The 15,496-nt window shown below is 37.7% G+C and overlaps 2 protein-coding genes across 3 annotated transcripts in view; one reads left to right on the top strand and one right to left on the bottom strand.

The window, feature by feature from the left end:
* Positions 1–946: 946 nt before the first annotated feature.
* LOC123865092 (coactosin-like protein) overlaps positions 947–15,496 on the bottom strand; it is a 33,013-nt gene continuing 18,463 nt past the window's right edge. Inside the window, exons 1-6 of one of the 2 annotated variants that reach the window (XM_045905940.1) lie at positions 14,907–15,223; positions 13,848–14,002; positions 10,579–10,661; positions 7,707–7,817; positions 6,534–6,663; positions 947–2,074 (exon numbers count right to left, since the gene is read on the bottom strand). In XM_045905940.1, coding sequence (XP_045761896.1) covers positions 1,958–2,074; positions 6,534–6,663; positions 7,707–7,817; positions 10,579–10,661; positions 13,848–14,002; positions 14,907–15,093 — 783 coding nt within the window. In that variant the 5' untranslated portion in view covers positions 15,094–15,223 and the 3' untranslated portion in view covers positions 947–1,957. Of the gene's footprint in view, positions 2,075–6,533; positions 6,664–7,706; positions 7,818–10,578; positions 10,662–13,847; positions 14,003–14,906; positions 15,224–15,496 lie in introns of those variants that run through there. The other variant, XM_045905941.1, reaches the window with a different exon arrangement.
* LOC123865083 (origin recognition complex subunit 5-like) lies at positions 2,260–3,777 on the top strand. The gene has a single exon (XM_045905930.1). It carries the CDS (start codon positions 2,335–2,337, stop codon positions 3,724–3,726), a length of 1,392 nt encoding a protein of 463 aa, XP_045761886.1. The 5' UTR covers positions 2,260–2,334; the 3' UTR covers positions 3,727–3,777.

Genomic DNA, 15,496 nt, shown 5'->3' with positions numbered 1-15,496 from the left:
ATTACTGGACGGATTGGGTTAAAATTTAGAATGGAGATAGATTATACCCTGGATTAGCACATAGGCTACTTTTTATCCTGGAAAATCAAAGAGTTCCTACGGGATTTTTAAAAAACCTGCATCCACGCGAACGCAGTCGCGGGCATCAGCTAGTTCATAATAATATTATTAAAGGTGCTCTAGGGGCCATAATATTACGTCACACAAAATAGAAAATTCTGCAAAATTCGTTGTTCAAATAATATTAACACGTCGTCTATCAATAAACTCGATAGACCTGCTTCTCCGCACTGCTCCGCTTAAGTGGACATGCGCCCTAAGGATGCTGTTTTATGAATTTTTGACAGCAAAGAATCGGCTATAGATGTGTGACGTAGTCAATGATTGGCCCCTTTCCATCCTGTTGTATGTATTAACATAGTTATTAAGGTCGAGATGCTCGACGGAAACCAACCATAAGTCATAATATTATATGTTCATTTCATGTTATAAGAAATAAACTATGAGTAAAAATTAAATAAAACATTATGGTACCATGAAGTTGTTTGATTTATATCTTAGAAATTTACGTTTTCAGATTGCTTACGATATTTTGTTTACAGAATTCATAAATAAAGGTGTCTGCACACAAAAGCGAAGCGGAGCGGAGATATGTTCGACAGACCAATTTGATTAATACATGATGTATTATAGTCTTATTGTTTTTATGGACTATGTGTAGTAAAATTGGTCTGGTAAACACTTCTCTCCACTCCTCTTCAGTGAACAGGTACCCTAAGTAATATACGAAGTTGGCCTGGCTGACCCATTAGCTTAACATTGTTAAAAAAATTTCGCCTGCTTTTTAATGCGTATAATTGAAAGCCAGGTCGCAAACCCAGAGCTAGGCAGCTATTCTTCAACTCTAAGGTATAGATTTCTTGAGGATGGATAAATAAAAAAACAATTGTTTTGTTAATTTTTATTACCTGTCATCAAAAATTATGTAGGGTGATATAATACTAGTCAATGTATAGGTATAAAAGCAAGTAAAATCCCAATGCTTGTATACAAATGTAGACAAAAATAAATGCACTTTGGCGCCTTACACATGGCAACATCGCAGTTATTATGTTATTCTCATTCTAAATAATTGTGAATATTGCACCCTGCCACTAAACTAAGGTTAACTAATTATGTAAAAAAATCAGTCCATGAATAAAAATATTTTTTTACAATCGTTAAAAAAATAAATATATCTCCGTCGTCAAGAAAAATAAATAACAAGTTAGTTACAGACTGATATGAAATAAAAAATCGAAGTATTTATAAAGAAAAAGTCGACTATTCTACACAAAGGTTTTTTTTAAATATTAAAAGGGCAAGATGCAGCAGTAAAAATTGATTAGCAGACAAAGATTTTCAGTCATATTACTGCCGAGAAATATTATTAGTAGGTACTTATACAAATATATTGTCACACAATATATTAATACAAAATATAAATCGAAGTTTCAATTTAAATACGATAAAAAACATTACAAAATTTTTTAAATCCTTTACGATTACTTTAATCTACTAATATTTTTTTTTGAATATGCCACTTTTGACCTGAATTTTAATATACCTTTCACACAAAATATACCCTAACAAAGCAATACCTACATCGTAAAATATTCAGTTTACCCTCTTTGAAATAACATTATGACAAGGAATAGATGGTGTAAATTAATATAAGCAATAGAAACGTGGTTTATCCGCATCTAATCGTTGATAAAGATAATATCCAAGTACCCTTTCATTTCTACCTTGTGCCTTTCATTCGTATAATCGACACTGCTTATTTTGCCTGGTAACTTTATTACACAGATATGAGACTGCAAATTTTCTGCTAGAAATAATATTATGTAGTACGAAGTATGTATTGCTTTGTTAAAAACGTATACTTTGGTAAGGTGGCTTCGTCTTTCTATTCAATTCATAAATCTCTGATCCCAGTCCCGTAGTTGGCGCCGCCTGCCCTGTTTAGGGTGTCTTTGAATTGATCGATGTCTATTTCCGATTGACTTTCCAGTTGAAGCTCCACTGCGAAATTCTGAAACAAACACAAACATCGATTTGTAATAATTAATTAAATAAAAAGGCCTGTAAAACGTGAAACATTAGACCGTAATTGGTTATTTTGAAAACAGTGTTGAGAGGCGGCACGTTATGTTAGCGACGTAAAACGAAACGTTAAAATGTATGCTAACCAATGAGATTCGTTTATTTTTTGACGTTGACACTTGCGATTCAGTTGACAGTTGAGTCAGTTGAGCACGTTGTTACATCGCTGTTTTTGTTTATTTGGGAAATATGGACGAAATATATGAAAAAGTGCCTTGTAGAAAGACCCAGCTTCAAGATTTGTTGGATCTTTTGGGTGAAGACGATGAACCGCTTCCAGTTTCAGTATTTATCAGCGGAGACATGGCTACTGGAAAAAGTCTTTGTGTTAACACAGTGCTGCAGTATTTAGGTTTCAAACACGTTATTATAAACTGCATCGAGTGTTACACACCGAAGATTATGTACGAGGCTATTTTAACAGGGCTTTACGACAATCAGGTAGATATCAAATGCGATTCTTTATGGGAATTGATGAATAACCTAAACGCATACAGCGCTGAACAAACTCGCTACGAGCCGATCGTGTTGGTGTTCGATCGAGCAGAAAGGTTTCAGAATATGGATCAAAGCATCATGCCCACGTTTTTAAGACTGCGCGAGTTTTGCAGCCTGAATATTTGCACATTTTTCATTACTTATCTCATTTACGACAACTTCTACTTCAAAACGGGAGTCCGAAATCCTATAACGATGTACTTCCCAAACTACAATAAAGACGAACTGTTCAAAATCATATTTCTGCATCAGAAAGCGTTCGTGCGTCACGTGACGAGCAATCACATTGTTGATCACGGTATTAAAGAAGATCTTGAACGGCCAGAGTTGTTTGAAAACTTTCTTAATGCATTCTTGAGCGTGTTCTACCGACCGTGCCGGGATTTAATCGAGTTACATTACATGGCGAAAGTAAACTTCGCCAAATACTGTGAACCGATCATACGAAACGAAATCAAATCAACTGATTTACCAAAGTTGTGGCGCCACATTGCACCCATACTCAAAGAAAGCTTAGAATTACTCTACTTAAGAATACACACATCAACTCCTAGGACAACATCGGCCGGTAAAGATAACAATGAGTCGACAGAACTACAGAACTTGAACTTTAAAAATACATTAAAAGAAGAACTATTATCAACTAAAGCATTTGCACAAAGTTTTGAACTCCCATTCTATTCGAAATTCCTTTTAATTGCTGCTTATTTAGCAAGTTACAACCCACCGAAAGAAGATAAGAGATTGTTTATGAAAAATCATGGAAAACAAAGAAAAAGGATGCAGCAAGTTAAGGCGAAGGCTAAAATTACTGAAAAACTAAATACACAACTCGGACCTAAAGTCTTTACATTGGATAGATTGCTGGCAATCTTTTACGCTATATTAGAGGAGAAAACTGGTTTAACAAGTAATCTATTGTCTCAAATAGCCACTTTGGTGGAATTAAAGTTGCTTGCAGGCAGCAAGGAAATAGATTTGGACACTCCTAAGTATAAATGCATTGTTGGTTACGATTTTATTTCTGCAGTTGCTCAAACAGTCGGTTTTAATGTTAGGAAATATTTGTACGACTTCATTTAAGCAAAGAGTTGTTTTTTAAGTTTGAGCTATTTCAATACATAATTTATTATACTTAGTGTTTTATTTTCCAATGAAAACAACAACAATAATCATGTTTTTTATCTTTTAAAGCAAAAATTTATTTGTTATGTACGTATTATGTGGTATGAGTGTATAATTACTGTTCTATTTATTTACTCAGCCGTAATACAGGAGATCTCTTTATTATATTTTATATGTAATAATATGTAACAACAAAAATTTAATATTCCATTCACATTCATACTTTATTTACTGCAAAAAATTTCATTTTCAAGTATGCATTACATATTAGCTAAAATTCAATTTCATTATGATCATCGCCAGCCCACTTCTAAACACTGAATTCCTGTCTGAACGGGAAGGGTTTAAGGCAAAGTCCAACACATCTCAAGATCAATGTTGTACCACCTCTGTGACGATGCTATATCGCGATAGTAGCAACGCAAAATCAGTTTTTCCTTCACTTGTGCTATAAAACCTACCTACCTGCCAAATTCCATGATTCTGGGTCATCTGGAAGTAACAAGCTAAAACTATAGGTTTCTTGGACGGACGGACAGACGGACAGAGACAACAAAGTGATCCTACAAGGGTTCCTTTTTTCCTTTTGAGGTACGGAACTCTCGCATAATTACGCGGGCGAAGGTATGCACGACCAGTGAGCGGCAGTATCGCGACTTCATCGCTAAAAAGTCGCAGTGGGCGACGTCCCTTTATCCCAACTTGGGCGCGTTTGGAACCCTCGTAGCTTTAGTTTTTACCCGACTGCGGCAAAGCCAAAAGGAAGGGTTATGATTTTAGCAGTCTATATTGTATGTATGTATGTTTGAATATACGTATGTTTGTATCCAGATTCTGTGTGTTCCACCGTAGCTCCTAAACTACTGGGCCGATTTTGATGAATGAGGTGGCAATTGATTCGTTGTAAAGGCCCGGGTAACATAGGCTATATTTTATACGAAAAAAATGACCTAACGGATGTTACATCAACACTATAATATTTCAGCGTTTGTCGGGTTTTAGTTTTCAACTTTTAAGTTAACTACATCATTGACTATCAGAAAATGTACAAATAGTACCCAATTAGAATAATGACTTTGACTTTCAAACTTTACCACTTTATATTATTACAGTAGTTGAGTCATGGCTGCTTTAAAAGGGATTATAGTTGGAAAAACAATATGGTTATTTACTCAACCCATTTACGATAAAGGAGATTATGATGATAAAATCAATACATATAGCGATCATGATAAACAATCGTCAAGCGCGATGCCAACCCATAATCAGACTTATATCAGCACTTAACTATATCTAAGTTAATACTAAGAAATGGTCATTAATATTAATAATAAAGGATAAAATCAATTACCTGTTAGGTATATTGTTTCTGAGTTATAAAATATAATGGGGTCTTCAAATTCACATAAATAGGTAGGTATTCACTAGTTCAGAATCGTTTAGAAATTCATTTAAAAAATTGAATTGAAGCAAGATAAAGTTGAAAACTAAAACCCGACTGCGATTGTCTTAAAAAACGCCAAATATTATAGTAAAATTGTTTTTCTGTCGCTTGGTATATTTTAATATTGTAGGACATTTTATAACTATTTATGAACTCAAAATTTCCTCTTTCATTTGTCATCCCACTCGATAGGTACAAAAGCAAAGAAAAAATTTTGGAGACCCCCACTTTTTTCATGTAACATCTTTTTAAATTTTTTTGGTAAGTATAAAATGAAGCCTATGTCACCCGGACCTTTACGACGAATCGGTTGACACCTCATTCATCAAAATCGGCCCAGTAGTTTAGGTGCTACGGTGGAACACACAGAATCTGGATACAAACATACACGCATACATACATACATAGACTGCTAAAATCATAACCCTTCCTTTTGGCTTTGCCACAGTCGGGTAAAAAAGCTGGAATACGTACTTGAAAACTTTTGCCACTATAATGCTAAGTATTGGCATATTATTGTAAATTGTACATTTGAAAAGAGCAACCGCCGAGTTTCTTGCTGGTTCTTCTCGGTAGGAACAGCATTCCGAACCAGTGGTAGATTATTTTGACGATTCAAAAGCACTTGTAAAAGTTTAATTGAATAAAAATAATTTGAATTTGAATTTGAATTTGAATTTAAAAAATATCTATAGGTAAGTACTGTATCCACTGAGAGAAGTTGGTATAGGGCTCTTTCGTTAGGTACTTAATCTCATATAAATGACAGAGACAAAAACTCTGTGGATGTTAACGATTTTGAGTCATCAACCAATCACAAACATGTTTACAAAAAACATTTGATTCGAAAAATATGTTTTTAAAGATCATTCCAGAACATGGTTTCGTTTGTGATTGGTTAGTGGGCCAAAATGGTTAACACTTATTCTAATATCATTGGTTAACACCCACTGAGTTTTTTGTCTCTGTCATTTGTATGGGATTACTTAACAGAGAGAGCCCTATTACTAACTTTTCTCCGTGGATAGAGACACCTTTCCCTCCCTCCGAGAGATAGGAGACACCTTTGTGACGCAAAGATTGAAGGTACCTACTACCTACCTAAGTACCTAGTACCAGAAGTCAAACCGCGATCCTCTATTTTGTGAACGAAATAGAAACAGATATTTTTTTCATTCAAACAAACTTTTACTAGTGACTTTGAATCTTCCACTGGTTGAGAATGCTCTTCCTACCGAAATGAATCAGCGAGAAACACGGCGGAAGCTCTTTCTCGGGCCCCACCACATTTGGGGCCTGAAAATAAGACCGAAATACTCACAGAAATGATATCCTTAATGATGGCTTTGTCGGTGGACATCTTGGCGCGGTTGATGACGGACACGTTGGGCCCCACCCACGTCACGAACATAAACTTCTTGCGCTTAGACATCTCGTCACCCATTTGAAGCCTGCCAGACAAAAATATTAAATTAAAACTTCCTTCATGGATGTCTTAAATATGTACATAAAGTAAAGTGGTTGGTCCTGCGCCTGCGCCTTCTCTCTCTCCGGTCGTGTCGGATTGCCTTCCTGTCAAATTATGAGAGTGAGCGAATAGACCTTGCGGTCCGTCCCGAGGTGAAACTGGTTATATCGAAAAGTGAAATGAATCTGTGTAAAACTTTGAACACCTGAGAAAAATAAGTCAAGGGGATTTTAAAATAAGTAGATACCTACAAATATTTTAAAGACAAAAATATCACAATATAAATTTTTAGGTCCGTAGGTATTAACTCTACTTGAATTGAAAACGAGAGCCGAAAGGGGCCTCAAGGTTTACCATTGCCTAGGGGCCTCTACATGGCTTAATACGGTCCTGCTGTGTAGTGCATGCATAGTGCTATAAGAGTAAGGATAGTATGTACCTATCAGAGGTTCGACGAAGCCTAGAAGCTATCATGCGGTAAGGGGGCGACTCGAGACAGTCCTAGCAATTCCGGAGACCTATAGGCAGAGTCGTGGTCTTCATTTACCACGAGAACAAATCGGAGTACTGTGTCTTCTTATACTGTGCCTAACTTGTCACCTCACGATAGCTTCTAGGCTTCGTAGAACCTCTGATAGTACATACTATCCTTACTAGCACTATGCTCTACACGGCAGGACCGTATTAAGCCATGCAGAGGCCCCTAGTCCCTAGGCAATCGTAAACCTCGAGGGCCCCTCTCGGTTCTCCTTTTCAATTGGCAACTAGGTAGTTGCCTAGTTTGGTAAGAGTGGCAGCCGTGGCCAAAATTGAGCCTCGATAGCTCAACGGTCGAGGAGCGGACTAACTTCCGAAAGGTCGGCGGTTCAAACCCCACCCGTTGCACTATTGTCGTGCCCACTCCTGGCACAAGCTTTACGCTTAATTGGAGGGGAAAGGGAAGTATTAGTCATGATTAGCATGGCTAATATTTAAAAAAAAAAAAACTCCGTCAAGAGGACCTTCTGGAATAGGTTCACTTTGTACCTGAGGTATCCAAAGGCGCGCTCGTCGTCTGCGAACTGCGTGCGGAACTCGGTGAAGTCCGAGCCCCGCGCCGAGCAGATGATCCGCGCGCCGTCAAACTTGAACACCGCCCTGTGGAGTATGGACACATCAATACAACATTCGTTTGAACATCAGCAGCTTGATTGCGGTAGACTGACAGCTACAATGTCACTATCGCAATCTCCTCTGATTGGTTGACGCTCGCTCACTATTGGCTACAATGCATTGTTGCAACAAGAATATCATAAATACAGCCAATCACAACAATTGCGATTGTAATAATGATTGATGCAGGTTTTACGGAATCGAGATACAGGGCCTCTATTGCGGTAGAATGACAGCTACAATAAGTCACGATCGCAATTACCCGTGATTGGTTGACGCTCGCTCACTATTGGCTACAATGCATTGTTGCGACAAGAACACCATAAATTCAGCCAATCACAACAATTGAGATTGTAATAATGTTCAGTTTATTCGCAATCGACCAGCTGTTAAAAGCGCGACGTAAAAAGCTCCCGCTGCTATATACCGTTTGCAGCGGTGAGCGGGTTGCACCAAAAAACCGGCCAAGTGCGACTTAAACCTCGCTATTTTCGGGTTCCATACATATTAAAATTACATTTTAGTTACACCTTACAAATTACATAGTTATAGTAACAGATGTTTTTTCTAAATCTGTGGATAAAGTGCATAGCTCAGGAGGTTCCTGCGGTAGTGAACGTCGTCGGTTGGTCTGTTTGAACGGATTTTGGTGGGTAGAAGCAAACTATTTTTATCCCTGAGACTTAGGTTGAGATCTATAGAGCGCACTTTGACTTTGCTCAAACTTTAGACACCTAAAACGAGACAGCGTTATATATCTGGCACAAAACTGTCTCGTTTTAACAGAAAGTTGAGTCTGAGCAAAGTCGGACTTACAGTCTACACTCTATAGATTTCAGCCTTAGTCCCAGGGAACGCATTTATTCCGAGTTGATAAAGTCACGGACAACTCTAGTTAGTAATAAATAAAAAATCCAATCAATAAAGTCATCTATAGAAAACAGTTTTGCTTTTGATTCAATCGGTTAACCGCTTCAATTTTTTTTATCCAGCCTGAAGCCAGGCTTTACTGTAAGCCTTTAAAGTTTAAATTAACATCGCTCCGCTTATTTTTTGCATCGCGAAACGGCCTCACAGACATAAAAGCTCAATTATTGTGATTGGTACAGAACTACAGACTATGTACACTGTTTAGCTAACATACAGAGCGGAAAAAATCGTAAGTATACATCTTCTGATGCCGTTAGGGCTGTCCATGGGCTGTTTTATTCCACAACTAGCCGATGCCCGCGACTTCGCCCGCGTGGATTTAGGTTTTTCGAAATCCCGTGGGAACTCTTTGATTTTCCGGGATAAAAAGTAGCCTATGTGCTAATCCAGGATATTATCTATCTCCATTCCAAATTTCAGCCAAATCTGTCCAGCCGTTTTTGCGTGAAGGAGTAACAAACATACACACACACACACACACACACACACACACACACACATACAAACTTTCGCCTTTATAATATTAGTGTGAAGTTCCACAAGCTTAGTTTATCTGTCCGATCAAGCATGATTGACGCGTTAATAGTGCCCCATTAAATTGTAGCTATGTGAATCATACGAGGGTAAACAAATTTGATTTTAGCCGGAACGCAATTTTGAGCTATGAACTTCATGTTATTATGGTTCACGGTAGGTTCGGTAAAAGTCCTAGCGAAGAGCGAAGACCTAAGATTATGATACATTTTAAATAGAATTTCCTCGCAATGTTTTCTGTCACTAATAAAACGGGGCCGATAATGTGGCCTGCGGGGATTAACAATAATGACTAATGAGTCTTAAGGTAGAAACAAACTATCGGACGTATCTGTAAGCCGCGACAGATATTATGTGTGCGCAGTCGCTTGGGACATATCCGGATGTTTTCGGCTGAAAAAAACATCCAGCGGGGCAGAATTCTTTCAGACGTCCGAGCGCTAAGACGGTCCAAGGTTACGTCCTCTACTTGCGTCCGACAAACAGTTGTTTACATTTTACTATCCAGAATACAAGCAACCTATATAATAAGTCGCGGTGGTCAGCCGCGTCCGATAATAATTTGTTTCCGCCTTTGGCCTTTGTTCCTTGGCCCAGATCCACGCGTTTTACCTAATCAGTCGGTCAGAAGTTCAGATATAAGTATGAAATTTTGTTCTGGTGGCGGTCTTTCGTCCTTATTCTATGGCTTTACTGTATGTTTTCTATACTACGTTTCAGCGCGCAGCAGACGAGTGTAGGCAAATTTTTGGCCGTTTTTGTTCCACGTCTCGTCGTATCGCGATGTCTTTCATTTTTTTTTTCAGTTTTTTGTAAACAGGTGTTTTGTGTTTATGAATACACTTTCCGTATTCGTTTTTTACAGTTCTGTCAAACTCAAAGTGATCGTTTTTGATTTCATTTACAGTCAGTGAGGTTGCCAAGTCGAGGTTTTGTATTGAGCTGTATTGAACGGATTGAACGTGCCAACGTCATTTTGCATTTTATCGTTTTCTAATGGGCAAAATTTTACCAAACTATTGATGTCATACTAAAACCAAAGGAATTTAGGAATTTTAGATTTTGTAGTAGTCGTCATTGGCTGCAGGCTTAGGGCCAGCGCTGACAGATAGCAGAGAGCGCAAGTATGTATTAGCGAGGTCGCCCACTGCGACTTTTTGCAGCGATTCAGTGGCGACAGTCATGCCGCTACCGACGTCGTGGCTTCTCCCAGGCTTCTCAAGCGGCACCTTCACGCCACTCCACTCCGTCTGTGAGCATTGTGCTTTATAATAAAACTTACCATTCTGTGGGTGAGGCGTCGGACCTTACATCTTCGTATGCTGATCGTATCGTGTCCCGGTCTATCCCGGTTGTCATGGCTACCTGGAACAACACACACACAATCTTTTTATTTAACATCTCGATCTCACTACATAATAATTTTAAGTTCTGCGGTTTGCAGATCTAAATGGCCACAAGAGGCCGTGTTAAATTCAAAAATTAAGTTGTTTAATTTCAAAAATTAGAACGGCCACAAGTTATTAGCTTTTGAAATTATAATAACGCGAATGAAATCGCGGGCAAAACCTGGTAACTGAATTGTTTATTTTTTACTTTTCAGTCAAATAAAGTAGAATAGGCATGCAGTGCTGTATTGCCTATACGAAGTGCACACGACCTAATATAGCAGCTATGACTTATGTATTTCTATAGCCGGTTACTGTTAGTTCCTAAGTATTTTATTCTGTGCCTATAGGCATTAAAGTGCTAACTGTTAAATAGTAATTAAAAAAACTGCATTCCACGAGCAGCGGTGAAGTAAAATGAGTAAAATGTGTCTTTTACGATTTCCTTTCACCTGCATACTCGTCTCTGCTGCAGTCGCTTGCGTTGTGAAAACGTCATTTCTTTGCAATTAGCGCCACTTGTTAAATTGTTCAGTTAGTGCAGGCGGGATTCGTTTTCAGAATGTTAATGATTTGCGTACGTCAAGTTTCTTAGTTTATAGTTAGTTATAGTTAGTACCAAATTTTTAGTTTTAATATTTCAAAATAAAATAATGACAGAGTACTGTAGACGAACTGGAAAACCATAAAGGTATAATGACAGTGGCAGCGAATCGAAGCGAGAAAGTGCTTTAGGTAGATACATGGTCAAGATAAACAATAAATGTCCTTTTGAACGAATTTCGGCCACGATGACCAATCTCCGTAGAGATTAGCCAACTGCGCGGGAGATATTATAGTAGACAAATGTATGTGCAAACACAGGTTGCACTCTCTATTCCCTAACTCTCATAACTCGATGGGAAGGAAATCCGACACGACCGGAGAGAGATCAGATGCAGGAACGACGACTTTACGTACTCTCCGAGGCATAGGGGTGAAACACGGAATGCCAATAATGTGAAAATGTAAAATGTGTAAATAAAGCTTAGATTGAGTTGTTATATATCAAGAACAAGAGAGACAAGCTTGGACTCTACTTCAGTCCACTCTGCGGGTCTGCGTTGTGCTTTGGGATTCCATATGGAACCCTCGTAGTTTTAGTTTTAAGTTTGTAATGTAATCTTACTTTATTATGTTAATCTAAAATGTGTACTACTTTGAATAATTGATTTTGATAATTTTTTTAAAATATTTTACAACAAAATCCTATTAAATGCAAAACCAAATTTTGCTCAGATACCTACCTATTACTTTTACTTGGAGACGGAATTGCACCAAAGGAATCGTCAACTTCAGATCATTTAGCTAGGCGTTGGAGCTCTATCAATTAAAAAAAAAATTCAAAACCAGCGCTTCCGGTCTGCCCTCCGCTCTGCTCTAGCCGCAAGGTAAAACTTTTATTTTTACAAAATCTATTGTTTGTGGAATCTAAATCGTTTTTGTTATGAAATAAAACCAGCCGTCGCTAAAGAGCTCTTGGACAAACCACTATGCTGCCACTATGAATGTTTGCATAAATGCTTACAATGCGTAGCTCTAATCTACAAAATTCATGTATACCTATCAATCATAGTAACAAGTGTAAATTAAAAATTTATAACACCCCCGACGATCCAAAGTATCTGAGTTTTCCAAAACATCATTTTCAAATAAATAATTATGTATTTAGGCAACGTCCATCTTGACAGCTTGACATTTGTCTATTGACATAATATTATGAACCTAACGGTTATCTAACCTTCTTTTCTACAGGAAAACTAGAAAAGAGCTGATAACTCTTAAACGGCTGAACCAATTTTTTTAGATTATAGCTAAGAACACTCTCGATCAAGCCACCTTTCAAACAAAAAAAAACTAAATTAAAATCGGTTCATTCGTTTAGGCGCTACGATGCCACAGACAGATACACAGATACACAGATACACAGACACTCAGATACACACGTCAAACTTATAACACCACTCTTTTTGGGTCGGGGGTTATAAATATATTTTTTTATACTCATTTTAACACATTTTTACTAACTCGTTTTCTTGTCGGTCTTTTTTGATACTTCTTCAGGCGTGAGTTGAGAGTATCAGATGTTTTTTGGACGTTTTTGAGTGATTTTGTAAAATGGTGATAATAAGAAGAATACCTACCCGGCTGTATTTGTCGTGGGCTCTCCTCAGATCTGCTAGGTGATTTGCTAACTCAGTGTCTAACACTGAATGATGATAGCCACCGAGGTTTGTTGGTTCTACATCACTGCTTCACTAGGCAATATTAAAATATTTTTTCGTTGAAAACCTTCAATGGATTAAAAATGAGCTCGATGAGCATCCAGTGTTAGACACTGAGTTAGCGAATCACCCCGCTGCTTGGCGTGTTTGGAACCCTCGTTCTTTAGTTATAAGTTTAATGAATTATCACCATTTACATCATTATCATACAAATTCAACAAATGGCAATCAAAAAGTGGTCAATAATAGCTGTGATAATAGGTAGGTAGGTACTTTGAATGTGAGTTTGCACTTGAGTTTGATTTCATTCAGACATTCTAGTATGTAGGTATCTAGTATGACTAAACGGGTGGAAACATCGACAATACTTAAAAACCCTTGAATTTTAAGAAAACTCATGGTAAAATACAGGGTAAACAAAGTTTGGAAAACGTGGCGTGCCGCGTGTGTCACGCGCAGCCGGGTGCGGCAATCTATATCTGTCGACACCCACCCTTCACGTTATTTCACCATATTTTCCCTTTCAAACAACAGGCTCGAATAGGCGTGACATTCCTACTTTAATTAAACATTTAAGTACTTTCCCGCGTGTATGCGGTTTGCTTTTGAATATTAATTATTCCTAGCCTAGTAAAAGAGCTCATAAATTCCTTATGGCAAAAATAAGCTTAAAATGATTTATTTACTTTCAACACAGAAAACTCCCATAAAAAGTATGTACCTACTTAAACCATGCAAAATTAAAAATTCCATCATTTACCATTTGAACTCTACAGTGTCAACTTAAACCTGGCGGCTTATCTAATTATCCTAGCGTAACTCGTGAGATAAAGGCAATGCGAGACCTCGCTGTTCTAACTCCAATCAATTCCAAAAGCTACAAAACCATAAAAAGATACCTTGGAGGAACAAGAGAACCCGGAGTGACAGGAGTCCACATCACGCACGTCATCGCTCTTTACCGACTCGTCCTCTTTCCCGTCCTTCACGATCGCGTACAACTCGTCTATCCTACTCCTCAGCTGTTTTATATCACCCTTCAATTTTTTCTTGTCTAAAAAGAAATAAAGTTAACCCGTTTATTTCGTCATCATCAACTGCCCTTTGTGGACCCGAGCCTGCTCCAGATTCTGGAATCTTCTAGAGAATTCCAGAAGATTCTTCACCTTCTGGCATATTTCTATTATTTGCGCTCGTTTTCCAGCTTTTTGAACATGTATAAGGCTCAAAAAGGGTATCAAATATGCGCTATATAAGTCTGTGGAATACAAAATCTAAATGTATCGAAGGGCATCAGGATTCAGTGGAAGAGATAAATTCTTCAAAATGCTGTTTTGTGCCTTGTGTGTGTACTGTGAGAGTTTGTCGAGACGTTGGTCTTATCACGAAATTATGATGATAATTCTGATTGTGAAGTAGAAATTGTTCAAAAACTTAATCTGATCGTAATTCGTAGACTAAAATCTTTTTAATCTGACTTTGGCACCGCAGACCCTGATTAACATCAGGGTTATTCTACGAGAATGATTAAACAATAATTATGCAGAGTAGATCCTCATTCAACGCCAGTCAGATCAAAAGAGAAACCTAGTTTCTAGCTGATACATCTTGATAAAAAAGGCATTTTGTACCAGTTGCAGTCGTAGATTAATTTGGCTATTGTAAACCTATATAAAAGTGTATCTTTTACAAAGAAGAGCTATTGTAAACTAGCTGACGCCCGCGATTTCGTCTGCGTGGATTTAGGTTTTTCGAAATCCCTTGGGAACTCTTTGGTTTTACGGGATAAAAAGTAGCCTATATGCTAATCCAGGATATTATCTATCTCCATTCCGAATTTCAGCCAAATCCGTCCAGTGGTTTTTGCGTGAAGGTGTAATAAACGTACACACACACATACACACAAACTTTCGCCTTCATAATATTAGTGTGATCTCAATTATCAGATAGAAGAAAACCTGTTGTAATTTCCTCCAAAGCGGCCATCTTTTCCGAAAGCTGGGCTAAAATCTTTCTCATCTCGTCCACATTTTTGGACAGGATATCGAATTTGGTGATGATGCTGCACTGGTTGGAAGACAACTTATCAATAAAGCTCTGGAAGTTCTTGTGATTGCTGTTCATGTGCGACGTTGCATCGGCCATGATGGAAATTTAACGGTTTTTATTCACCCCCACAACTATTAACTAACATTATTTGGGGGTTTTACGGTAAAATTAAAATCTGTGAAATCTTTTCAACTATGATTATGACACAGGTTTCTGATGGTGACACGCTGACATTTGGATTTGGTTTTAATTTGACAATGACCATCGAACACTTTTAGCGGAAAAGTTTGTAAGGAACAGTTCTACTGGTTATGAAATTCTAAAACAATTTAAAACAATTAAATAGTATCATCATCAAGCTATTGTTGACTCACTACTGAGCACAGGTCTTTTCTCAGAATGGAAAGGATTTGGATATAGTTAGTCATTTATCTATGTAGGTATATGAAACCAAAAAACTTTGAAAATATCCCTAATAATTACTTACGTTGTCAGTATA

This window comes from Maniola jurtina, chromosome 5, assembly GCF_905333055.1.
Source record: "Maniola jurtina chromosome 5, ilManJurt1.1, whole genome shotgun sequence".
In the NCBI taxonomy this organism is placed as follows: domain Eukaryota; kingdom Metazoa; phylum Arthropoda; class Insecta; order Lepidoptera; family Nymphalidae; genus Maniola; species Maniola jurtina.
Note: the sequence above shows the minus strand (reverse complement) of the source record. Positions and strands in the feature narration are given on the sequence as shown.